Below are 27,422 nucleotides of genomic sequence, written 5' to 3'. Positions count from 1 at the left end.
CGCTACCCGTTTAGCTTTCCCCCTTTGAAACGTGTCCTCTGCCCTTCGGTGAGTGTTGAGTGTGTGTGAGTCCTGAAAGCAAAGTCTCTGACCTGGTTCAGCTCAATTCCTCTTCCTCTTTCCCCCTTCCTTTCCTATTCTCTCTCTCTCTCTCCTTTAGTAAGGGTCTAACTAATGGGGGACTCTTCAGAAAGTGTTCTCGGAAATATAGGAGGTACTTACAGTGGCATTTTCTCTGGCCTGGCCCAAGCCCAGAACCTCATGCGTATGACTGACTAATAGCATGAAAGAGAGAGAAAAAAAAAAAACCCTTCCTCATACAAATCCCCTTTGTCCCTTTTATGATAAAAAATAAATAAATGAATAAAGATTTTGTCTGAGACGGCCACTTCTGCCTGCTGCCTGCTGAATGCAAACGAGACCTTGGTTGCAAGTAACAATTTAAAGGGGAATTACGCCAGAACCAGAATAATGCTTGTCATTATCTTTTTATAATTTGATACTTCAAAGGCTTATTTTACCCCAATAATCTGACCAAAGTTTCAAAGTCAAACTCTAAATTCCCCTTTATTTTATATATTTATATAATTTCTTTCATCAATAAGTGCATTTCATGTCATTTACAGCATTGTGCTGAAGCTCTCACATGCTTCTCTTTTTCAGAGCCAAAGCTTCCTGTAATCATTTAACGGAGGTCTTAACGCGGCGATGCCCAGGACTTTTTGACAGTCTTTCAGAGTGTTGCTTCTACCTGGGCACGCAGCAAATGTGTCTTTATGTCGGGCCCAAAACCCATCTACCAAAGATATTTTGTATTTTGACAGTTGTGTCTTTTAAGGATTAGGGAAGCAATTAATCAACAACCTAACACAGACCTAAGGGACGGGCTCTTGTTTTGAAGTGATCCATGAAGTTGGGTTTTTGTTTTGACGTGCCACAGACCTGTTAGGAGTAGCAGCCGTATCTGTAAAATCCCCCGGAGCTCAGAAATCAACTCTTTGGTCAGCATAGCATCTGAGTTTACTTGTGTTTGGGCGCCACGGTAACTCACTGACCAATCGGCTGCACCGTCAGTTTCGTTAACAGCTCAGATTGCACCTGTAGGTTTCACAGCAGACCTCTCCTTGTTGTCTCGGTTGCGCTCGCACACATATTTGTTTTCCGGTCTGGAAATAGAAAACAGAGGACATAAACTCAGCCCATTTCAAGTTAATTTAAAAATTAACTTTAAATTGAAACTCTCCTGTGTTATACTCGCTGTACCGGCCTCCTCTGAGTTGGAGTATATCTATGCTGATCCTAGATGAAGCTTTCCAACAGCTCAAACTAAATAAATAATGTTTTATTTATTTATTTGCTTTTCTTTCCTTCCTTTCTTCCCTCCTTCAATCCCAGACATATTTGTCATAAATTCAAAGTGAATTTTTTGCCCTCAATACTTTTGTTTAACCCATTGGCTGTTGTGGACCCATTGGATAACCATTTGGAGGTGATCGTCAAGAGCTTTTAAACTCATATTTTTACCATAAAAATTTGAGTTTAAAAAAAAAATTTTGAAAAGGAAGTGCGTAGGAATCCGTCTCTAACTTGCAGGGTCAGCATCTGTCTCCACACACACACTGTATCCTCACCCAGACTGGTCATGTCTGTTTAGCAGTAAGTCAGTTCAACTCCTGCACAAGTTCCTAACTAATCCTTACATAAAACTCAACATGAAACCAAACCTAATGTCTGATTCTCCTTGACCGAGAGAGACCGCTGTGAATGTGCACACAGGCTTTCTTGGACGAGAACAATTTGAAAGGCCTTCAAAAAGTGGTCAAATGCCTGTCAAATTACGTTCATGTAATTTTAAGTATTACATGAACAGCAACATACAAGAAGTGAGAATTCATTCAATACTGTAAAGCATTGTCCACAAGCTGGAAATCTCGTGAATTTCCTCCTAATCCTTGCATGAACCACTGCAGCTCAGCGTCAGCCGAAGATCTCCTCTGGGCATTTTAACGCAGCTGTGACAGTTTAGTAAATGATCAGCTGTTCTCGTCTAGACAACAAAAACATCAAATGAAGCAATTCCTGGAGCCGGACTGTGTAGTGATATAATAATGTGTGACATCCCTGACCCTTTAGTCGGTCAGGGATGTCACGGCAGTCGACTCAACATTCTTCCTGCATGCTTCCTGCTTTACTGCTGCCTGTCTTGTTTTCATTCCTTAGTTATTGGAGAGGAGAACATCTTTTTTTGTAAAAGAAGAATCTAGCAAAAAAAAAAACCACGTAGTTTTGTGGTGATTGATATTCTAATTTCTGTTCAGATTTATGAGCCAGTAAAACTCACAGGAGACGGAGAGGTTGAGAGAATTTAATTGATTTAGGGCAAACGGCATGCAGTAAGAAGCTAACATACCTTCAAGATGGGATGAATGTTAAATATGTTTTGTGTTTTTCACTATTCATTTGAACAATTGTTTTCCCGGAGTGGGATTGCTATTGAATAAACTGCAGAATCGGACACACCAGTTTGAACATGTCTGAATTTCTCTCATTAATTTTAATATAATTAAATAAAAACTTTAAATGTTTTTCTGTTAATTATGTTTTGTTTGTTTTTTTGTTTTATTGTCAAAAAGTTGCATCCGCAACAACTGAATATTTCACAATCATTCCACCCTGGGTAAGATAGTTAATATAATCCTCAGAACCCTAAAATGATTAACATTCATGCTTATAATAAAAGTTTGTCAACTTTTGAACACATCTGCTGAAGATATGCCTCTTTCTTTTTGGTCTACCGCATTGCATGCTGGTCTCTGCTCATTAAGTGGAGTGTGACTCATGTTTTGCATTCGCAGCAATAAATTAATAAATATGTGACTAATGTGGAAAAAAGAGACATTATTCTGTGTCTAAAGTTGCTGATGCTATGAGCTTTTTGCTTCCAAGTGGTGAAAGATTAACTGAGCGATGGAGACAATGACTGGTCATAAAGATCCAACATTAGTAGTTCTTGTATAATTTCAGCAAAACATAAATTACTAAAGTAGAAAAAAAAATGTAGTAATGTAATTTGTCAAAAGAGTCCGTGGAGGATTTTGTCTTTTGGCAAAAAAAAAAAAAAAAAAAAAGCTGCATGAGCAACCAAGAGGAAGAAAAGAAAGAAAAAGATATAAAAGTAAATCATAGTAAGGTTTTAACAAGCTTCTCTCAGTACTGGTGTCATTTGTTTAATATGGACTCAAAATGAATGTGGTGATGATGTATTAATGGCGCCACGCTTTACATATCACCTTTAAAAATCTCATTAGGTTTGTTTTGAAAAGAGAATAGATGAATACATTATCAGCTCATCGCTTGCGGCACCTTCAGGGTCCAGCGAGGAAGCGGTTTCTACTTTTTGGTGGCTTGGCGGCCCTTCTGGCTCCGTTTTAAAGTTTTGGGCATGTTGTTTGGATGAATGGGGTTTGGTCAGAGGGAAAATATGAGAGCGCTGCTCTATGCGCCTGAACTTTTTTCACTATCTGAAGAGAAATGATTGCAGTCAGCATCCATTGTTTCTTGTCTCCAAACACACTTCTGTCTTTCCCTCACCTCTTCTATTTCAAATCTTTCCTTTGCTTAAAACTTTTCCTGTTTTTCTTTCTGCATCCATCAGCTTACCCTCTCCTCTCTTGTGTTTTTATTTGTATTTTTTTTAATTTCTTTCGCACATTCCCTCAGTCAAAAGCTGAGCTTTAAGGAGCGGGTCCGGATGGCGAGTCCTCGAGGTCAGAGCATGAAAAGTAGGCAGACATCCATCAATGACCGCCAGCGCTGTTCCCCTGGCAACGAGGTGGTGGGCAGCAGTGAGCTAATGGGCGGGAGCCCCGCCAAAGTGCAGAAAAGCTGGAGCTTCAACGATCGGACCCGCTTTAGGCCATCGCTGAGGCTGAAGAGTCAAACCCGCACCGCGGCTCCAGACGGTGAGCATGGCACCAAACGACTGGTTTACTCACCAGGATTCATCTTTTTTTTTTTTGTCTCATTTCTTTTCAGGTGGTTAATTTTGCTCAAACAGACGAACTATGTCAAAATCATTGAGAGGATTTTAAACTTTCGTTTGCGTCTTTCAAATTTGAAAGATTTGCTTAAGGAGAATTGCTAATAAATATCAAGGACATTGGTTCACAACACTGCAGATTTAAACCATCTCCTTTTCTCCTTTGCATTAATTTTAAAACACTGAAAATCACAAACGTGTGTCTGTGACTTCTTCCTTCAGTCACAACTTACTCACTGAAGAGTGTTGTGATTAGCCCCATATTATAGAACCTGGTGGAGATATAATGTGGTACATTTATTAGTCGGAAAAAGACAGGATTCTTGAGTTTCCCTGTCATCAGTCGAGGTGAAGGTCCACTAATTAAAGGTACCAGTTAATTTTTTGTGCTGGATTAAAACTCGAAATCAGCTTAATGAGAAAAACGCATTCAAAGTTGATTTAGCACATTTCATTTCGTTTAAAAATAGAAATAGAAAGTTTAGCCTGATTTCTGATTTTGTGTTTAAAAATGAAAAGAATAAGGTAAAATAATGATGCATACAAAAACCCAAACCCATGTCATCCAAGAGCCTCCACAGGCTTGTTGTTGACTGTGATGCTGTGGGCAGGAAAGATCTCTGGTAACAGCCAGTCTTGCCACACAGACGTCTCTTTAAATCTCTGTCTGATTGAGAAAGATGTTGGAATCGGGGATCTCAGAGGTGGTTTGAACTTCCTCCTTCTCTCTCTGCTCTTTGTTGCTGCTCTACATCCACAAAACCTCCTTTTCAACTCCTTAGGGATTTTTAGGTTGCAGTTCAGGTGCTATTTGAGCTGTTAGGTGCCAAGCAGCCTCTCCCAGTGGTAAAAACAATACCTTGTTGCCATGGTTATGCATTGCAGCAACTGCTTGAAAGCAAAAAAAAAAAAAATAAGTAAGGCTAAAACTCCTTCCAACGGCATCCAAACATAAAGGGAATGATTGTCTAAACATGCAATGGGGTATCTAAAAAATATATAAAAGCAAAAGAAGAACAAAGCTGTTACCATGAATGATGCAATTCTGAAATTAATTACAGATAATTTTTTATAGGAATATTCTGCATAAAGCTTATTGTAAATAAATGGTAAATAGGTGGATAATGAATAGATAGCTGTCTAGCTACCTGTCTAGAAAGAGATGGATGGATGCATAGACAGGTGGACAGACCTCCTAAAGCCTTATATAGGTCAGTTGGCAAATCGCTTCTAATTCCTCATGTTCCCATCCAGACGGAGCATAAATCTTCACCTGCTTAAGGCCAAATAGTATCAGCTTTAAAAAGAATTCTTGACGTCTCCTGCAGAGACCCGCCTTGAAGAAAGTGCTTTATGGGTTTTTTGCGGACTGGAAATGATTTTCTACGGGCCTGCGTTGATTGATGGACCAGTGCTGCTGTCTCTTGCAGTGGACCCAGGCATGACCACAGACGATTCCTTCGATGAGAAAGGCTGCCACTGTGACATCACTGTGGAAGATCTTTCAGCTCCGCTGAAAGCGGTCATCAGAGCTGTCAGGTAGGCTGGAAAATGAACACATGAGCTTGAATTAGACTGAAACACGTTCAGGAGTTTGACCGCGTCACCTTTTGGTTCCCCATGGGTATTTCAACTTTTTACAAGACATTGTTTTTCAGAGTTTCTTCTTTTTTGTGTAGTCAAAATCTATAGTAAAAAGTTAAAGATAATTCCTCACCTTGAATTAACGACCTTGTTGTTAACAAATTTGTTCTACGATTGGCAAGAGTTTAGCATCAAAAGGACGATGAGTGCAGCAATTCTCACTGCATAGCTGTGCACCAGCCAGGATGCACTTGATTCTGGGCACTGCTCCTGACCGCAGCAGCAGTGCCCAGAATCATCAACACTTGGCTTTAATTTAAGACCAAAGAGCAATAAAACGAGGTGGACTCCTTTACGAGATGTTGAACTTAGACGGCCACATCGTTATTTGTCTGGCAGAGAAGACAAGCTCGGAACGAGTTATTAGTTTGGCACTTGAGCACTTTTTCCACGCAACATCGCTAAAGTCCTTCGGTTCCCATCTCTTTCGCTTTGAGAATCGGATCCACAGATGCACAAACTGTGCAAACCTTTACCTTCTAAAGTCCACTCAGCGGGCCACCTCCGTAGGTTGCCAGATCCCAGCTCTTTCCCAGGGTTTCAGGTTGAGGACCAGACACCCCGTCCCCCAGCCGGGTCTGTTTTTGCAGCGGGTCGTCTGTCTCGAGGTGTTTCCATTAAAACTGTGAACCAAACAGACAAGTGGAAACCAGCAGGGAATTTAAAGGAACAAAGACCATAGATCTTCTTACCTACGTCAATATTGTTCACCCCATCAGTGCCTCCCTTCAACAAATGGATGGAAGTAGTCGTTTGAATCTGAGGTGTTAATTTTTAGCTGTTGTAAAATTCGACTAATATTCGTTTTTGAACAGAAGATCTTGAGACAGACGTCAATTATTGATACCCCTGCAGATTTAGGTTGAAGCATTTTTATTTTTTTTTTTATCAACCAATAACTTCTTATTGCAGCAATGAGACCTTCATCTCTCAAGACAATAACACCCTTTGAATAATCAGAATTTTGTTTTCATTAGTATTTTGATGATTTATCTTTGGTGATGAGCTCTAAGTCTTGGAAAAACCTCCTTACCATCACTCTAATCTGATCTCCCTCCTCAGTTTTTTCATCAAATTAAAACTGGGACTCTGACTCTGTCTTCAGTTTTTATGCAGCCCAAATTTGGAACAAACTTCCAGAAAACTGTAAAGATGCTGAAAGACCGAGTTTGCCACCTTGAGATATAAGCTCAGACCTTCGGTGGATAAAATCCGTTTGAACTTGATCTTACAGTTCTTCCTGGAGCTCAGCCAGGTGAAAGAAACACGTTGGTAGAAAGATTACTTTAAAGCCAAACCTGCTCTAAAAGTTAACAGGAATAAGAATTCAAGTCTATGACCAGCAAGCTGCTGCCGCCATCTGCTGGTCGGTCTTAGCAAATGCATCTCATCAGATTTTTTTTTTTTCGTTTAGTTCTACTATCTCATGTACTTCCCAGTTATTAATCTTGTGGCAAGTTCCATTCATGCTACACATAAAGACACTGTGTGTTTGTGTGTCTATGTAGGATCATGAAATTTCACGTGGCTAAGAAGAAGTTTAAGGAGACTCTGCGTCCGTATGATGTGAAGGACGTGATCGAGCAGTACTCTGCTGGACACCTGGACATGCTCTGCCGCATCAAGAGCCTTCAGACGAGGTCAGAAAACACAAAAGCCCATGCAGTCACAAAAGCTTTACATTGTAATTCTGGAATATTTACAACCTTCCTCTAAAGGTTTAGTTTTAGTTCTATTTTTACAGACAGTGAATTTTTTCAGTCATTATTATAAACATTTTCACTTGCTGTGCTCTCATTGCCAATGGTCTGTATCTGAACTGAAGTACCTGACTGATATTTTTTGAATGCAAGTTACTTCACCAAAAAACAACAACAAAAGAACATCCTACTTCAGGATTCTTACTCTACCAGAGTATCTTTGTTTCCCTGTGTGCATGTTCAGTTTCTTTTCTTTCCACCAGACTGGATACAGTAGTTGGACCCCCTCCAAGGTCATTAAGAGGTCGTATCAAGACGTTTTCTTCTCCCTTGCTGCATTCATGTTACAGCCAGAATCAGAGGAAACACTCAGCGTCTGGGTTAGAATTGGCCTGCCCTGGCTCCCTGGCTCCCCTTTTAACATGGCTGGATGCAGCCTGGGTCAAACAACACTTTGATGCAAATTCAACCTGATTTGTTTGAAATACCACCATATTTGTAAACCCAATGCAACTCAATAAATTGCTGCAGAATATTTATATATCACAAGTGCAGGTTGACCCAGGTTTAGCAGGACGTTGTTTTCCTTCATTGGAGATCTTTAGAAATTCTAACTTTATTTTTATTTTTTTTACCTCAGTGGTCTTACAGAAAACTTGTCACATATTTCATAGCCAAAAGACAGTGAAATAAATATCACAAAATATTCTGATAAAAATTTTTATCGATATTTCCAATCCTTAGTGGTCAGATAAGATCAGCTAAATCAATAATCTGCTGTTGTTTGGTTGTGTTTGTTTTGTCAGTCTTTCCCCACGTTAAAAAACTTTAATATCACAAGCCTTATTTGAACAAACGAAGGGCCTTTTCTGTTGGCATTGTGTGCTATTAGACTTTGCTTGGTGGTGGGGAAAAAGTCAGGCTTTGTTCTTCTCCAACATTTCCTGCCACCAGAGGGCGACATACTGCAATTCTAAATGGGGACTTCAAAGACTTGTCCCTCCCGATGATGACAGAGTGAGCCTCTGCTGCAATGCTGAATAAGATTGAGATGTACAAATGATTCAAGTAATCAGTTGGAGTCGTGAGAAATGACACGCTGCATGCCAGAGTCCTGCCATGAAGACATTTTGATGTAGAATAACTTCATGAATATTGCGGAGCAAAGAACCATTTGCTTCAGTAGTCAGTGAATTGGGCGGCAGTGAAAATATTTTCACCAAACAAATGATTGTCTCATTGTGGAGCTCACACAAACCTGTGCTAAACTGCTAGCACGTCAAGGACTGACACGGTTTAGTTCTGCCTCGATAATTGACTCAATCATCTCAAGATGACATGCTTTCTTTGTTGCTTAACAAGCGACAAGGCTTGGAAGCCTACTTACGTCGCTTAATGTTTGCACACGCCTCCGCCCCTCACTTATCCTCTTCCTTGTGAACTGTCATTTGTAGTTTTGGTTTCTTTCATTCTTCCCGTGAAATGAACACTGCGTTCATGTCTTCCTGTAACAGCCGAAGAAGGAGAGGTTACCTCCTTTTCCAGTAAACCCAGTCTGTTTTGATTTGCTAACACCAGTGGACTGAGTCCTCACTGCCTATACTCAATCAGTCGTGTTGAAATGAGATGTAAAAAACCCCCAAAATCTCCATCAGATTGAACAAATTGTCCATGTTGTCCATTTATCTTTAACTGTTGTTCATATGAAGTACTTTAATGGATCTCTGTAAGACAATGTTTTTAAAACACTCAGGAAAGATGCAGTTGAAAACAGATTTAGATATTTTGCATAAAAAGGAATAATCATTATTCCTCACTGTCTGATTTTAAATTAGAGTGTTTTACCCTGTTTTAGATTTCCTCTGTTAGTCAAATTCATTTCTATTTGCTAAATATACTAAGATTATCACGCCTCTAAATCATAATCAAAAACCAAGATAGTGTTTGCTTTGCAAGCTCTTACTGGTTAATTTATCACATTAATTCAGAAGCTAAAATTATAGAAAATCAACCAGTTTGGAAGTTTGGGCACAAATAGGTCAATAATGATTTTAAATATGCCCCCCAAAAAGAGACATAGTCTTTTCAGAGCAACAGAGTCAGTGACTTGGAGTGACCACACTGCAAAAACATGGGGGGGGACTTTCCAGTGAAAGTATCTTAATACACTTGAATTAAGACAAAACCGACATCCAGACTTTCCTTTATAAGGCGTTAAGTCCTCCCCCTACATGGTAACACTTGATTAGACACTGGCTGACATGCTCATAAAAACTTATTAATATTTATAAATAAAACCCATGACATATCCTCTGACTTCGGCCTGGAACTCATCTTACGTTCCCTAACACATTGTTTTGTTCCTCAGGGGTTGACTTTGTGTGTGGAAACTGCTAAGTTGGGAGGATTTACTGTGTGTGTTGCGAAGTTTTAAATAAATCAGCGTGCACATTAACCTGACTAATTAATTGATTACAACATTGAGGCCTCTTGAGCATGGAAAGACGTGGCTTTGTTTCCTGGCTGTGGGGATGTAAGCCTGCAATTGTGGTTTTGAAAACATGGTGAAATTAGCTGAAAATAAGGTTTTCTTCTACTGCTTTTACTTTGTTAAAGCCGAAATGTCACATCAGACAATGGTTTTTAAATTATACGCAAGTATGTTCCTGTGCTTGAAGCATATCAATGTGTCAAAACCATTCACACCCCTTAAACAAGTTTTCATTTTCTCACAATACAGCACAAAGTATTGTGCTGTATTGACTTAAGATTTTCTTAAGTCATGTTTGACAAAGGATTTGCTTTAATCTTCACATCTGCATTTAGCTTAGAATCAGTAATAGATTAACTGAAATGAGACACAGTGGCTTTCTAGCTTTACATTATCATCGTCCTTCAATTCGTGTGTGTGTGTGTGTGTGTGTGTGTGTGTGTGTGTGTGTGTGTGTGGGTGTGTGTGTGTGTGTGTGCGTGTGTGTGTGTGTGTGTGTGTGTGTGTGTGTGTGTGTGTGTGTGTTTTAGGGTGGATCAAATTCTTGGGAAAGGACAGATTCCGGTGGATAAGAAACTGAGGGACAAACTGCACCATGATGGAGACTCTCTGGAGGGGATGAGCATGTTGGGACGAGTGTGTAAAGTAGAAAGACAGGTTTGGTTTTACAAAGACAATATTTCTCACACACAGTTCTTGATAAACTCTACGGGTCAAAATCTTAAGAGGAAACAAAAATTGTTGTATTGAAACACCAATGCAGATGTCACCTTTGGAGACGAAAACCCTCCTTCAAATGATACATACTTAAGGTTGGCTTCATTTGGGTTGAGAAGTTGACTTTTTTGTGTAAACCTCCTTTAGATCTTTTTTAAAAATTTATAAGGCCTGCAATGGATCACTGCAAGAAAGCTCGCTTATGCACTACCACAATCCTGCCACTGAGCGTGAATGCCATATATGACAAACTGGTTTTGCCACTTCTCATTTCTTGCCCCACCTTCAGATTTTTGATCAAGAATGTGTTGTACTAAATGTTGTGCAACAAACTGGATTAATTTCTCGTCTTGGATCTTGTTTACAGTGATATACCTGTTATTCAGGAAGAACTTGTCCATGTACTGAGACTAGTTTTGTTATGACAGGGAGATTTTTTTAAATGGAATGTTTAATATTCTTTATTTGCTTTCAAGTTTTTTCCACAATAACCACTGTTCTCTCTCACACCAAGGTGTCCTCTATTGAAACAAAGTTGGATTCGTTGCTTGATGTTTACCGCCAAGTTCTCCAGAAAGGGCCCTCAGGGCTCTCCCTCTCCTCTCTGCCCCTTTTTGAGCTGGAAAATCACCAGCACCACAACTTGGACTACCCATCCTCCCCCCAGAGAGGGGATACAAATAGAGGACGAGGAGACAACGGTGGCGGCGGGATACACCGATCTCACGGTGCCAACCCAAGAGGCCTGCGGCTTATTCTGGCACCGGCCGACGACGATTGCCCTCCAGATTCAGCGCCTCCGTCCTACCCCCCTTCCACTGCCTCGCTCTCCCCCTCACCTCTGCTACCCCCTGACAGCCCTTACCCAAGCCTTGGCACCCCTTCCAAAAAATCCCACTTTCCTGATCTGCCGCCTCCACCATCGTCGACTGGAAGCTTTACTCTCCAGCTTCCTCCCATGGTTCACCCTTCACACCTCCGATGCCCCGCCGACCCAGTCTCAGATGATGTGACAGATGAAGTAGGAGCCGATGACCAGAGTCTGGGCCCTTCTGTCGTTGTAGGAGGCAGTGCTGATGGTAGTGCTGATGGTAGTGCTGACGGAGGCGGTGAGGTGGGGTTCGCACCTGGTAGGGTGCAGCTGCGAAAGAAGTCCGGCTTGAAATCCGGAGGGGTCTGCAGGAGGCATTTGAGCCTAGAGGCTAACCCATTGCTGCTGCTGTCATCTAACCCAGAGAGGAGGCCTGCAGACTGGGCGGGCAGTCTAGGAAAATCCCTCTCCGTGCATAATATCAACCAGCCTTTAACCAATCGTGCCCCTGGCCTTTCCGCCGCCCTCAACAACAGCAGCAGTAGCAGCAACGACAGCGAGCACGGCAACGGCCACAATGACCTCAGCAACTGGGATGAGACAGACCTCTTCATAAGTGAGTGCAAGCTGAAGCCGGCAGCTGACCACTATGACTTCCTGTCCCAGGGACCGGACAGCGGCCAGTCGGACATTTTACAAACTGAGGAGGAGGATGTTCCTCACTCAAAGGGAAACTCGGAGTTCCTCAGTCAATCCTCACACTTACAGCTGGTGTAAGCACACTGACTGAAAAACAGGACACAAACTGCAAACTGGTGTAAAATACTACAGTATGTATGTATGCATACTGTGGCCAGCGCCACTTTTTAAACATATTTATATAGGGCACCATGCACATCATGCTCTGAATTTGACACTTCATACATGTTCAAACAGTGTTTTCTGTTTTATGTGACACGATTATGCCCATTTGCACATAGATCATATATTATTACACACTTTTTTGTGGCACCTAAATGTCTGCATCCAGTAGGAAGAAAAACGAGTGTGAACGCAAGTGGCCATGTTCATGTTACACAAAATATGAAAACTATACATTCAGTACTTTTCTAAATTATTGATACTCCTTGAACTTTTTCACAGTTCGCTACTTTAAAATCCAAATATTTATGCATTTTCTTGGGTTTTTAATGGATCAGACGAACACAAGGTGTAAAATACTACATAATTAATTAGGTTTTTTTGTTCCAAATTAGTTTTTTGCAGCCTTTAACGTGTGTTCTTCCAGGAATGCCCTGTATTTCGCTCCATCCATCTTCCTCTCTGAGTTGCTGTAAAATAGTATCTACCCTCCTGCAGATTTATTCTAGTTTTTCTGTTTTGTCTTAGTTTAAGTGGAGAGTTTAGCACAAACTTAGTGCATTGGAGCCTAAGGGCCCAAATTAATAGTCGAACATTTTTGCTAGAAAGCAGAATTTTAACTATTTTTTTATGAAGCAGTGATGACGCCCCACAGCATCATACTAACATTACCTTTACCATCTTTTTCTGACATGCTGTGTTGTCAGGTTTTTTTCTGTTGGAGCAACTTTGACGGTCTTTGTGCATCCTGAGAAGGTTCACAACTGTTCTATGTTTCCTCCATTTAAGGATAATGTGTGGTGTTAAGTTTCACTAGCTTCCTAAAAAATTAGAAATTTTTTTCGACAGTGATTTTCTTTCTTAAACGTTCTTGGATTTGTTTAAAGCTTGATTTGTTACTTTTGACAACGTCTAACATAGTTCATGCTGTCAGACAAGTTATATTTAAGTAATTTCTTCTATCTGCAGGCCAGGGCCAGCTGGCACTCACCATATTAAAGCGGAAACTGAGGGTGATTCCAGGGGATTTTTGTTTCAGCAACCAAGGACAGTTCGTTTTTCATGCAGGGCTTATATGTGGCTTTCGTCACATAATCAAAGAAAGCATAATTTGAAACCTGCTTTTTGTGCATATTCGGATTATCCAATATTAGAGTTTTTTACTGATACGAAGCATTTTGGTGTGACGAGAAAAAAAGAAAAATGCAAAACAGAAACCTGTAAGGGGCAAATACTTTTTCACACCATTTTACTCTGACCAGCCTCTGTGTTCCTGATGAGAAGAGAAAATCCCCAGAGTGCAATTCTGCTAACCTCAGTGTTCATACCTCTCACTTAAATTGCTGAAAAAGTACATTGGCTTTTGTTTGGTTGTTTGCAAGGCAAAATGTGAAAGAGTTCAAGGGATGTGAATACTTATGCCAAGCACTGTAAACAATTTTTCAGGAGAAAATCAATCAATCAAATTTTATTTGTATAGCATATTTCAGCAGCAAGGCATTTCAAATTGCTTAAAATGCAGCTTTCCTGACTCTTACATTCAGTATCATGACTCAAAGCATGATGTTAATTTTGACAATAGATATTTTTCTTCTATTTGAATAAGAATGTAGATGGTGTAAGTCAACCTATTTGGCTCTTCACGTGAACAACTGAGAGTGTTCTTTCATTTCAAAGTGAATCTTTAACTTTCTTCTTTCTATTAATCAATCTGGATCTCTACTTAAACCAAAGAACTTAATCTACATTCATCACCACAAATGCCACATGCATCCATTTTTCTTAAAAAAGGACAAAGAAAACATGAAAAAAAAATTAAACATCATTTGGAAAGCTGAAGGTGTAAAGAGTCTAAAATGCATTTAACTGACAGACAGTCTGTGGAAATCACATCCCTGCCTAAATGGATGTTCGGTATGATTTTAGTAAGAACAGGGACAAGAATAATATTTGATCACAAATACCAAATATTGTAAGAGGAGCCAACTAGAACAAAAGCTGAGATACACACGTATTCCTTGTTCTGTATAAATGATTGTATATGAAGATGAGAAAAGCCATTTTTGCCTAGTTTGTCTTTATGATAAATATCTTAAGCTTTCCATATTCATATCACCTCCTGGACGGTTCTCACAAACCAATTGCTTGAGGCTTAAATCTGTGGGAATGGGAAACGACAAATGATCAATTAAAAAAATAAAAAGCAACAAACTGCATGTGTTGGGACAAGAAAGGAGTTAATCACATGATGATCTAAAGCAGTTTTTGAAGTTTGCTACTAGGTAAAGGTTTGACCCTACCCTCTGATTTTGTACAATAGTTTGCTAAATTAAATGCTAATGATTTGAATGTGGATTTAGCAAAGGTTACTCATGCATGAGATGCCGCATGTGTGAAGCTGCTGATGTCAATGTCAAGCATGCAAACACCTTCTGCCTCTTTGAACTTTGTTTTACTTTTAATTTGTAATCATTTGGCAGTGTATATTTGCTTTATGAGTTAATAAAAGAGCCACCTACAATGTCAACACAATGCATACAACAGTTCACTGGAATCTGATGTTTCCCTTTCCTGTAGAAGTCAAAATTGAAAGCTCTGGCACTGATTAAACACCTTGTTTAAACAATTCAAAGTGAAAATGGGGTGTTATTAAGAAGGCTGTGCAGTTTTTGATTTAGCCTACACATTTTTTTTCTTTATTCAGCTATCCTGATTATTAAAAAATAAAATAAAATCCACGTTATTGTTGACGAGAGCCACCTAACCAAAAAATTGTCAGGTTGGTTCAACAACCATCTGGTGTCCATTTAGAATTACCTCTACAAACAATATGTAAACATTAGATTGTAAAGTTGTACAAGTGAATCACGGTTCACTGATAGTCTTTGGAAAATGTTTGACATAACTGATGCTTTTTTGCCTCTGTCTTTCATCTGCAAATGTTTTTTTTTTTACTCATCCACCGACTCTTTCGGTCATTTTAATATCTTCTGTGTTTGATTTGGATCTTGGTTCATTTTTGGCACAGTCACTCTCGTCTTAGAATGTGTTTTACTGTCAGCTACTTCCTTTATTGACCTTGTGATTTCATCTGTGTTTGCCCGTGTTTTGGAAGCGGATTGCTAATTCATTTGACACTGAAGGTTAGAGCAAGTATTATTTTCAGAAAGAATGCCAACAGTTAGCATTTGTGTGGTTTTTGTACTATTCTTTAATCCATATAAAATTTCATTTGTGTTGCAAAGAAAGCATTCTCATCAGAAACATGTACGGCTTCTCGTGAACGTTGGTGTCTGGCAATGTGACAGGGTATGTTCATGCCTGCATGATATTGGAACAGATGTAATGTGTTTAATGGTGGACTGGAAAACTTCATCAGCCAAGCTGGAATGCCGAGGAACTAAAGAGGCTAAACTTCCCATGTGACATTTTTAATGTTTGCAATCTGTAAATTGCTTACGGGTGCCTTTTTGCTCCAAAGAACTGCTTTTATTTCCATTCATCGCCTACAACCGATTACATCAGATTGTACTTAAGTCCAACTGCTCATCTTGAACTGGGCATCCAGTCGTGTGGCTTTAAGCCTGAGACTTTAACTTCTTTGGCCGAAAAATACTTAATAATTTCTCTACTGCTTGAACAGTAATTTATGACACAGCTGGCCTTAAAGCTTGATAATGTTAACATTATTTCTTTGAAATTAATTTATTAAAGTGCACATTATATTCTCTGGATGAGAAATGCAAAAATGATTTTATTATTCATTAATAAAGTATGGATTAACAAAACTGTTTCGTGAGAGTTTCCTACATCATTTCAAGGGGTGATCACGTGCATCAGGTTTTCACCAACTTCACAAGATGGAACGAAAAAAAGAAAAAAAAAATCCCTAAAGCTCTAATAGAGTAGGACCTTTAGTGAATGGTTTAAGGGAAGTTCAATGAAAGTCAACATCCAGAAAACCTCTCCAGAGGTTAGTTTTAACATTTACAGTGTAACTGTCAATGAATGTTTCCTGGAGGGTTCCCTGAATGGTACCTACAACTTGCACAATTTCACCTTTAGAGAGCCTTCAGGGAGACAAGGTTACCTTGAGGTCATCTACAACTAACACACTGTGACCTTTAGAGAATCTTTAGGCGATGTTAAAGGAAGATTAAGGGGTCTTTTATTCACAGAGCATGATTACTTTATGGAAACTGACAGGGAATGGTTCCTAATGGATAAGCAATCTTTAATCTTACAATAATATGTGGGTTACTGAATTATTTCCTAGTCTTCAAAGAATCATTAAGAAATAAATAATAGAGATTCTAATTAAGTTCAATTATTTTGTTTCTGAAGTAACATTGAATGCCTTATTGCGTCGATCAATCCCTAATCATTTTGTTCAAAAACACCGTGAAAAAAAAACCACGCATTATTCATTTAATTTAAAAGACTACATACTACAGACAAACACTTCTTCCACATTTACAATCTTACAAAACACGCAAAATTACACGCGCGCTTTACATAAACGCTTATTTAACTGGTTCCTGTCCAGACCGGAAGTGGAGCAGAGATTTCTTTGGGGCTTCATGGTGGCGCAGCAGAATTTAAAATGTCGGACTGGGAGAACGAGTACGACGACTGCGGTGTTGCCATTGAGAAACCTGCCGCTAAACCACCTGCCACCGACAACACGTTATTGGGAGAAGACAGCCAAGGAGATGCGAGTGTTTATTCCGCTGCAAAAACTCAAACCTGGTTCAGAGAACCAACCGAGGCGAGAGTTGAGCGCCGCCGGGATGCGGTCGAGTTCAGGAGCCGAAGAGGTGAAGCGGACCGCGGCGGGGGGCCTGGAGACCGTCGGAGAGGGAACGACACGTCCGACGGATCCCCACCTCTTATCTTCAAAGTGGAAAACATGTCCATTGGGAGGATAATTGGTAAGCTTAAAGCCTGAAGTCAAGTTTAAAACAGACGTTGCTATTTGGTCTGCTAGTTATGCTAACTTAATTATTTGCTAGCGGTTTAGCTCCCATTGAAACTTTTACTGTTTCTCAAGCGGCTAATTTTATTTATTGAACCGGGCAAAAACACTTTTAAATGTTTTATCTGTAGTTTTGAAGTTTGTCTCGTTAAGGTTTGACATTGAACTGTGCTCGCAGGTCGCGGCGGAGCTAAAATACGTGAACTTGAGGAGAGCAGCGGAGCTCGGATCAAGGCAAGTGTGAACAGGAAGCGAATCGCCGGAAACGGCCTCCGTGCGCCCGAGAAACGCTTTGGGGTTGGATTATAACTACTTATTGCACAAAAATAGGTTCCCCTTTGTTAAAGACGTTTTTGTTTTACTCATAATTTTGGAGTAACGAGAACCTACTTTTTCCTCAAAAGCAAATTTTGCTTCTTAAATGGGAAAGCAACAAACCTAAAAAACAACAATGTAGAAACTTTGGACTGTCTGCAAACGCAGTTGTACAAGACCTTTATGTTTTGTGTCTACAATAATTTACAGATCTGTTTGCCACAAAAAATTATTATTTTTTTTTTATTTTACTATTGAGCAGATAACATGAAAAGGCACAAAAACTTTTTCAAATAGTGAGAAAAATATAATTTAGTGGTCTTTCAACTTAACAAGTCTAGCTCTCCTAGGCAAAAGGTTTGGACATCATTTTAGTACATATGAGCCATGATGATTTGACTATTTTTAAAAACTACCCTTAACAATAATTATGAAATGCATTGTTTTTGGGGGGGTTTTATGCTTGTTTTTGGGTCAAAATAAAAACTTTCAACAATCACTCCAGTCTTACTATTATTTTTAGAATCTTCCACATGGACGGCAGTTTATCCAAGGGTTAGAAAAACATTTGCTTTAGTATCAAACCCTTAGATTTTATTATCAATATATTAATGAAAACAATAACATACAAATGATCGGTCCAAGTTGTACAAACGTTCAGCTAAACACGAATCAAAAATGGTTTTCTTGAAACAATTCTGCAATCTTTAAACCCACCCCCATTTTGATCATGTTAAACCAAAGTTTGAACAACTTAAGACTTAACAGAAAAACAAAACAAAAACAAAATCTGCATGGTGTAAAACCCAAGGTAATACCAGGCACCGTTTTCCCCGACAAGAAAGAAATGAACAAACAAAAAAAGAGTTCTATTTAAACAGCAGCTGCACACTTTTAAGTTATTCTGTGTTCCTGAATCCTTTATTTAAGACACGTGTTTTAGGATATTTCCGGTGTAAAATGTCGATATTTCTTTTGTCTGTTTTTAAAGATTACGAGGGGAGATTGTGACGGAGAAGTGGCCATCTCTGGTTCGTCCGCTGCTCAGCAAAACGCCAGAGGAATGATTGAAGAATTGATTGCAGGCGGCTCTTCTCGGTTTAGTTCTGGTACATATTAGTCTTTGTTGGAAGTGGTGAATTTCTTTAACTTTTACTGGGGAAAACTAACTCACAAAACTATGATAATTAAAAAGAAAAACAAGTAAAAAAAAAAAAAAAAAAAAAACTGTCATCTACAAATAAAATGTTTCTCTTTGTGAATTGACAGTAAATTACTTATGGCAATTTTGTATGGGTGAACAAAAAACCGTTGTATATCTGGGCCCACAAGACCATGAGTTCAAAGGCTTATTTTTCTACAATATAATGCGTGTTGATCAGTGTGTTACTCTGTTTCATACACCTAATCCATTTCTCTTTGCTTTCATTCTTCTTCATTGAGAGACCAATTAACGGGATCCATAATTTGTCGATTCTTTCTGGTCAAACACCAAGTTTCCTTGTCCTGCTGCTGTTGGACAATATGCTTTCTTCAAGTTCTTGCTGCTGTGTCCTGCTTTTGAGGTCCAGCTAGAGGTCGGTGCAGTGACGGGCAAAGGTTCGGAGGAACAGCGGGTACAGGAGGGAGGAACAGGAACGACTCGGCCTGGTCGCAGGAGGCACCACAGGCTGCAAGTGACGGCCCGGATTCTTCAGCCATCGACTGGAACGAGATCCGACAAAACAGGAAAAAATTCGAGGAGCTGAAGTGGAAAGGTGGGACAGCTGATTCACGCCGAGTTCAGTCAGTGATGCGTTTTGTTGCTGAACAGCTTTGGCCTTATGTAACTAAGTGTAAATAATGATTCCAGTGAAAACAAAATATATTTGTCGGAATTATTTCTTCCGATAAATATTTTTATTTTGTGTCGTTGTTGGTTCTTTTCATATTTGTGTCATCCATGAGTTTGATTTAGTTCCTGATGATATTTTCAAACTTTTCTCAGACCTCCCACCGGTGAAGAAGAACTTTTACATAGAAGCAGCGAGTGTGTCCATGCTCACACCTGACGAAGTCGCTGCATGGAGGTAACTTCTTTTTTTTTCTTTTTTTTTTTCAAACATCCTGCTTAACCTTTTATCATAGATAAAAATCCAATTTTACTCTCCAACTCTGAAGCTTCCACTGGATTCTTGTTTTATTTTCAGACTTAAACTGTTATCAGTAACCAAATCTAATAATATTGCATTTAATGAGCAGCAATTTTAAGAAGTGTAAGGGAAAGCCTTACAACTACAGCAGGCAAAATGCTTTTTCTTGCCTGCTGAAACAAAGAGGCTGACACCCACGCAAGGCGCTCAGTCATCTTTAATTGTCTTCCGGTTTAGACCACACTTTGTGATAAAAACATGAACTGCAGGAACTCCTCTTTCAGAGTTGGTATTTTCTAATACTGGGACTTCACAGAAAAAGTTGTCTGAGGAATTTTAATAAAATTACAATTAAAGTACCTAACAACAAAGTCTTAATATTTTTGTACTATTAGTAAAGCTACTTGTCTTCTTGTCAATTTTGAGTTTTCTAATCAAGTACTAAACGCTGGATAATAAATGTATTTATCACAGAAAGCAATTTGCCTGCTGCCTCTTTAAATACAATAAGCTAACTCTAAGCAATTTATAATATGAAACTATTTCCCTCCTATTTTTACAGGAAGGAAAATAACAATATATTTGTAGATGACATAAAGGAGGAGGGAGAGAAGCGACCCATTCCTAATCCGTGCCGTACGTTTCTGGAAGCGTTCCAACCTCATCCAGAGATTATGGAAAATATTGAGCGTGTTGGTTTTGTCAAGCCAACCCCCATCCAGGTATTATCCAAGCACCTACACAATTTCATGAAATAACATGTTTCAAATTATCTTTTTTTTTTTTTTTTTTAATTTTTAGAACAAAATGAAATGCCATCAGCAGATAAAACAAATCTTACAGCAGTTTTTAAAATACTCTGCAGTGGTATTGTTGGGAGTCTTTATCTAATTTAGGCCCATTTATGAAATTGACATCTGTAATCCCTCTCAGAAGAAATGAAAGTGCATAAACGTCATGTTCATTTCTTGTACATAGAAAGTATGTCTACATGCAAGAGAGGTATGTGAATTTGGTTTCACTTTTCACTTTGTAGAAAAATGAAACCAAATTCTTATGCGTGAATCACCATTTCCTCTTGATGAAGCAAGGCCCATTCAGACTTCACAATTTTTCTTCCTCTATTCTGAGGAAGAAAAACCTCTAATCATCAAAAGTGGATGTTTTTCTCTTCTTTCTTTGTTTGTATCGTCTAACGACGCTCTGTTGCCATTTTTCATATCTGCTGTCTCCTGTCACACACAATCCGACTTTGCTCCTATTTTCACCCCGATGTGCAATTTTAAATCTCTCTTAAGCATTTGAGCTGAACGTTGGCTCAAATGCCAACGTTCACCTTGAAACTCAGATGAATTTAAGACAAAACACAGAGGTCCAGTTTGGAGGGGTTTTGGGTCTGGCTGTCGTCAGCTGGACATTCTTCTTTGTCCTCTGAATCGTGAGGCAGGTCTCCGTCCCTGGGAAAGGTCCGGTCCTGCTCCAGAGTCTCGGCAGACGCGTCCTCGTAGGCACTTTTGTCTGAGTCGTTCCTGTCAGGGAACGATTCGAACGTCTGAAAAAAAAAAAACAGATCATATAGTACTCTATATGATCTGTTTTTTTTTTTTTTTTAAAGAAGTAAATGTCTAAATATTCCTTAACATTGGACGGATTCCTGGATATTTCTTTACGGATCCGTAAAAAGCCATGAATTGATGCATTTAGACATAAATTTAAGCTTAGCTTTTTTGCATCTGGTGATACATTTGCATCAATATCAAAATCATAGTACCTAACAACATAGGTACTCAAAGGTACATTTGCATCGATAATGCAAATGTATCACCAGTTGAATGTTTTTTGCCTCTGGCTCACTTCTGTTGCCAGCCCATGTGAGTTAGCAGGATCTGCCACTCATGCCCTGAATTTATTGTCATCCTTTTATGTCACAATAACAGGAGTGGAAGCTGCGGTACCAGTGTTGGGCTAACCGTAAAGCATTAATCATTAGCATAATTTCTGCTTTACACTGAAGCACTAAGTTTGTTATTGCACATCTTATCTGCACAGCTGAACTATGAGTCAAACAGAGAAATGCGCATTTGTCTTTTAGATATTTGCTTAGAAAATCAAAGTCATAGCAAAATCATTTATTCTCAGAGATCAGACTACAGACAGAAGTAGAGAAGGAAGAAAATGAAGAAGTAGTGAAACTTGACACAATTCTTTTTAATATCTTCTTCAGTCATGTGTGTCCTGATAACATAATAATAGCCTGTCAACTCATGGTCACCGAGTCTTTTCGGAGAGATCTTAACTTTCAGAAGCCTCCCATCCAGCTCCCTCATTTCAGGGAGTCTTTTTCTCAAGCTTATTACAAAGAAACACCTGTGGCCCTGAACCAAAACCGAAGGAGTTCCACTAAAGTTTTATCAGCTTCCGTTTTCCCAGCAATTAAGCCAAAGTTTCCATTTACTCAAATAGAGCAAACTCTGGTCCTTCCATTAAATTCAAATGAGGACTATTAGGATTTACACGCTGTTTAAGAACCGTCTGAATGCCTCTGTGCATTTTGAAATGACTTAATTTGATAAAAGTGCAGCTTGTTCCAGTATGGTTGATGACCTGCTGCATGATCTGTTGACCAGTCTCAGGCCTGGCCGGTGCTGCTCATCGGCGAGGACCTGATAGCGATTGCTCAGACAGGAACAGGCAAAACTCTGGCCTACCTGCTGCCAGGCTTCATTCATATGGACGGACAGCCTGTGTGAGTTCAGAACTTTTTGCTTTTATGTGGATATTTTTAATGCATTTATTAAAACCCTTCTGATTTCATTTCAACAATAGACGCAGAGCTGAAAGGAGGGGCCCGGGGATGTTGGTGCTGACCCCTACCAGAGAACTTGCGCTACAGATTGAAGCAGAGTGCAGCAAGTACCGCTTCAAGGGATACAAAAGGTAATCTGTGATAAAGGATCAGTTACTTGTGATTTGATAGAATCATCATGTCCTCCTTTTCCTTGTGTCTTAGCATCTGTGTCTACGGAGGGGGGGATAGAAGAGGACAGATCAACCTGGTGAAGAGCGGCGTGGATATCGTGATCGCTACACCTGGCCGACTCAATGACTTACAGATGAACGATCTCATCAATCTACGCTCCATCACCTACTTGGTCAGTTTTTATTTCAGTTTTTTTTTCCAACATTTGCAGTACAGAATGCAGTCGCCTCTTTCTTTTAGATTATTGTGTCCTTTTTTAAAAAAAAGGAACCTGAAAAGGTTTAAATCTTAACTTTCATCTACTTTTACATGCCATTTGGAAAAGTTTTGATACTGAAGTGATTGTTGGGTTGGGGGGGAGGTGCTGGACGAGGCTGACCGCATGCTCGACATGGGCTTTGAACCGCAGATTCTGAAAATTATGCTGGACATCCGTCCAGACCGGCAGACTGTCATGACCAGGTATACCTCAGTTTTTAATTGTAGTAGGGAGATTAGTGCTTAATCCAATGCTAAGAAGTTAGGGTAGTTCTTGAGGAGTTGGCCAAAAATTACTCTCCTGAAGTAATCTGTGTTTATGAACATGAAAATGTTTCATTATGGCTGAAAAGAAGTTGGATTTTGAGAAGCATCAAATATAATTTAATAAGACATTTAAGGATATTTCTAACAATAGAAAGTAATGTAAAGAATCATCTTACTACTTATTCTTAGCTATCTGCAAATATTCCTCCTGGTGTTTCAGTTTCCTTCCTGAGAATATGTCAAATGTATGATGTAAAAGACTAAAAACTGAACTGCTGTTGTTGGCTTCATGTTTCAGTGCCACCTGGCCCACAGGTGTAAGAAGATTGGCTAAATCCTACTTAAAGAATCCCATGATGGTTTATGTGGGAACTCTGGACTTGGCTGTAAGAGGAAGTGAAAACATTCTGTTTGTACTTCACTTTTATTTCTTCTTCTTTTTTCCCCCTGTGCTTCATGCTTTGTGTTTTTCCATCTGTGCATCAGGCAGTAAACACAGTGGAGCAGACCTTAGAGATTGTTAAGGAGGAGGAGAAAAAGATGTATGTTTTTGACTTCATCAGGAACATGCAACCCCAGGATAAAGTCTTAATCTTTGTGGGAAAGAAGATTACGTGAGTGAGGCGATGACCACTGCTTTTAAAAGATGAGCCCCACCTACTGTTGGAACCTGCACCTACTGTGTGCCCTGTGTGTTTGTGTTTCTGTGACACCAGTGCAGACGACCTGTCCAGTGACATGTCTCTGCAAGGTATTCCTGTGCAGTGTCTCCACGGAAACCGCGAGCAAAGCTCCCGAGAAGAGGCTCTCCAGGACTTTAAGGACAGTATGTCAGAAAAACGTCATTTATTCATTTTAAACAATTAAAAATCCTAAATTTGTTTGATTAAAATGCCTTAAATAAAATTTAAATAACGTCCGTTGGCATTAAATATGTTAATTACTGGTCTTAAATTACTAGTTTTAAAAAACCAAAACTTTTTTTATGGGAATTTTCTGTACACTTTTGTTGCATTCTGTGATTCAGTTACTACAATCACAAAACTCAGTAATTATCTGCTAATTCTAGCCTTTCCTTTTTTGCTTTTTCATGGGCACAAAGCTGAGTTCACGGTGTTTTCTGTGCTTAATTGTAATTCTATAAGTTTTCTCAAACATCCCCTATATTTATAGTTTTTGTTTTTTCTGACATAAATTTCATTCAGGGTGACACTTAATCGGTCTTAAATTAGACGTATTTTAAATAGATTTGATAAATACTCTGTTCAATAAGACGTTTTTTCCCTCAAACCAGTCATTTCTGAAAGCAATTTGTTGCACTGGATTCTATTTCGTGCCAGTGTTTCCCAAACCTGGTCCTTCAGGCTGTCCTGCATGTTGTAGATGTTTCCCTGCTTTAATGCACTTGATTCAGCTCATTGCAGTTCAACAATCGCCTGTTAATCTGCCATCAATTGAAATCAGCTTGGCTGAAGCAAGGAAACACTGTAGACATGCAGGGCAGTGTGCCTTGAAGACCAGGGTCGGGAAAACACTGATTTTGGGAGGTTAAAGTAATGGAGCATAACATTATAACATTACAATACAATGTTTAGGTTTTTACTTCGAAAAGGCATGTACCATTTCTTTCCACTTCCCAATTAAGGAACTGCTGGTCTACCACATCAATTAACAATAAAGTACATTGCGTTTTGCTAGACTTTTTTACCCAGAATGCCCTGTGTTATAGTCCGCTTCCTGCTTTTAGGGTGGTTTCCAATCCGCTTTGAATTTACATAAAAATTCAAACTTCACCAGAGTTTGCTTTTTTTGTTCCCTGTCAGAGTTGGGTTGCACATTCAGACCTCCCCAAACAAACCAAACTTTTTCGGCAAACCAGAGTTCAATTAAAGCGGACTGGACTGGGCTGGCGTTAATACACACTTAATGTTTGTTATTGTGTTCACTTTTCTAGGTCGGGTTCGCATTCTGGTCGCCACAGATCTGGCTTCCAGAGGGTTGGATGTCCATGACATCACGCATGTTTTTAACTATGACTTCCCAAGAAACATCGAAGAGTACGTCCATCGTGTGGGTCGAACAGGTCGAGCAGGGTAAGAGATTAACTGTCTTCATGTGGGCCCTTTGGCTTAACTCTGGGTTAGTTGTGACCCAGATGCATTTTTATTCCAGACGATCCGGTGCTGCCATTACTCTGTTAACTAGAGATAACTGGAGGATGGCCTCAGAGCTGATTTCTATCCTGGAGAGAGCAGGACAAGTAAATATTTGCAAATTATTTATCAGAAGGTTTAAATGGAAAATATCAATAGTGAAAAGTTTTGTACTAAACATTGATTAGTAAATGTATGTATTTCAGTCAAAAAAGGAAGGCTATTCAATTACATTGATGTAACTCACTTGTAATAATATGAAATCTAAATTGTATATGCAACATTTAAGGGAGGGCATTAACAATGCTGACATTTAGTGTAGTACCTGAATGTGTAAATGTTAGGTAGCAACCCATATTACATGAGAATGTTGTTTCAGGACGTCCCAGAAGACTTGGTGCTGATGGCAGAGAGATACGAGAAGCACAAGATGGAGAGAGAGATGTACTCTCCAAGAGGACATGGATGGGGTGGAGGCGGTGGACGGAGAGACGGCAAAGACAGAAGCCAAAACTGGCGATTCTGATCTCTGGTGATGTAAGTTTGCACACTCTCTAAAGCTCAGATCCAGTCCTCAAAAGCTGCCATCCTGCAACTTTCAGCTGCTTCCCTGCTCCAACACACCTGAATCAAACGAATGGCTCGTTTCCTGAGCTGATCCCAGTCTGTTGGAGTAAGGATGTATCTTGAAAGTTGCAAGATGGTATCTCTCCAGGACTGAAAGTGAACACCCGGCCTCTAAAACAAGCACATGAATAGGATTATGTAGTTTTACGATATTTACCTCTTTTTTTTTTTTTTCCTCAAAAAGTATCAATTTTTTATCCGTGAGTATCGATACAAAGTACAATACATTAAATCGGACTTTTTTGAGTTTTATGTCAGATCCACATGAATGAAATGACAGCTATCACACATGACATTTTTTACCCAATTGCACATGCACATTAAAAACTGTCATGCAGTGAAAGAACCATTTACAATTAATCAAGTAGTAAAATGAAATAGACAAATGACCTTTTCTGAATAGTCAAATACACAAAGTAATGTATAACAAAAACATTGATTACACCAGCAGTTCAATTAACTCAGTCCAAGTCTACGTCACCAAAATCACTGTCCCTCTAAAATCTGTCAAAAAATCATAAAAATGTATCGAATTATATAAATTTGCTGAGTATTGTGATATATATTATTTTGCAAGCAGAAAATCGCATATTGTATCGTTAGATTAGTGCATTGCTACAGCCATACATGTGACTATTGCAGTAAGGCTGGAGCTGCACCAAAAATAAAACCATTTTTGGGAAGTTGTTGTAATTTCAAGCTAACCTTCACACATACATGTGTGAAAATGTCACCACATCCCCTCTAACAACACTAAATGCTCTGTTGTTAAGAGTCTTAACGATATTTTTATCAGAAAAGAAAACTAACTTTATGTGAAAAAATTTTATAACGCAAGAGAAAAATACATTGTCATGCAGCACTAAATGATTGGGATTGGTGAACGTCAATAAAAATGTGACGCACAGACTACTAATAAAAACAGAAAATAATGAAAATGTATTTTTGTGTTTCTTTGGAAATGTGACATTTTGTTTTTCTTCTTTCTCAGCAGGTTGGAATACAGTCTAACGCTGGCTGTTATTTCTTTTGATTGTACATAAGTTTTTATTTTTTGCTTAAAATTTATTTTAAAAAAAAATCATCTGTTTTGTTTGCCAGGTGGACGTCATTATTGTTTTTCATAGAAGTTTAAAGCTTAACAGAATGCACTGTTCTTAGTCCAGTGTTTGTTTTCTTTCTGCATCATTGCCTTGTTTACAGAGACTGAATGTGTGTGGGTCTTTTGTGGGGTGAAACATGTTAAATAAATTCTCTTTTTGAAGAGACACCCTGTCCAGTGTGCATCTTTATAGTAAGTTGTTCAAGAAAAAAAAACTCACTTAAAGGTTGAAGTTTTCTCTAATTGTAAAGGAAATTAAAAAATGTTTATACCAAACGCAAAAGTTAGATTTCAGTTCACTATTAATCACAGCATGAAGGCTCTCTTGCAGTGTGGAGAGTAACCAATTA

General features: G+C 39.1%; 2 protein-coding genes across 7 annotated transcripts in view; both read left to right on the top strand.

Moving 5' to 3' along the window:
* kcnq5a (potassium voltage-gated channel, KQT-like subfamily, member 5a) overlaps positions 1-16,042 on the top strand; it is a 94,136-nt gene extending 78,094 nt beyond the window's left edge. The window contains exons 10-16 of one of the 5 annotated variants that reach the window (XM_055029844.1): positions 161-214; positions 3,721-3,962; positions 5,470-5,578; positions 7,192-7,323; positions 7,647-7,676; positions 10,405-10,531; positions 11,106-16,042. In XM_055029844.1, the coding sequence (XP_054885819.1) occupies positions 161-214; positions 3,721-3,962; positions 5,470-5,578; positions 7,192-7,323; positions 7,647-7,676; positions 10,405-10,531; positions 11,106-12,179 (1,768 nt within the window). In that variant the 3' untranslated portion in view covers positions 12,180-16,042. Of the gene's footprint in view, positions 1-160; positions 215-3,720; positions 3,963-5,469; positions 5,579-7,191; positions 7,324-7,646; positions 7,764-10,404; positions 10,532-11,105 lie in introns of all 5 variants that reach the window. The other 4 variants (XM_055029842.1, XM_055029843.1, XM_055029845.1 and 1 more) reach the window with 4 other exon arrangements.
* Positions 16,043-16,829: 787 nt separating this feature from the next.
* ddx43 (DEAD (Asp-Glu-Ala-Asp) box polypeptide 43) lies at positions 16,830-27,201 on the top strand. 2 transcript variants are annotated; one of them, XM_055029136.1, is made up of 17 exons: positions 16,830-17,194; positions 17,417-17,472; positions 18,545-18,662; positions 19,119-19,310; positions 19,541-19,622; positions 20,248-20,407; positions 22,313-22,431; positions 22,512-22,622; positions 22,696-22,837; positions 23,027-23,127; positions 23,489-23,576; positions 23,677-23,804; positions 23,907-24,016; positions 25,145-25,283; positions 25,363-25,450; positions 25,723-25,880; positions 26,965-27,201. In XM_055029136.1, exons 1-16 carry the CDS (start codon positions 16,867-16,869, stop codon positions 25,867-25,869), a joined length of 2,109 nt encoding a protein of 702 aa, XP_054885111.1. In that variant the 5' UTR covers positions 16,830-16,866; the 3' UTR covers positions 25,870-25,880; positions 26,965-27,201. The 2 variants fall into 2 exon arrangements, with proteins under 2 accessions (XP_054885111.1, XP_054885110.1); XM_055029135.1 differs by having other exon boundaries at positions 26,962-27,201.
* Positions 27,202-27,422: the final 221 nt, after the last annotated feature.

This window comes from Poeciliopsis prolifica, unplaced genomic scaffold (genome assembly GCF_027474105.1).
Source record: "Poeciliopsis prolifica strain line A6 unplaced genomic scaffold, Auburn_PproV2 SCAFFOLD005, whole genome shotgun sequence".
Taxonomy (NCBI): domain Eukaryota; kingdom Metazoa; phylum Chordata; class Actinopteri; order Cyprinodontiformes; family Poeciliidae; genus Poeciliopsis; species Poeciliopsis prolifica.
This window is presented reverse-complemented; position numbering and strand designations above follow the sequence as displayed.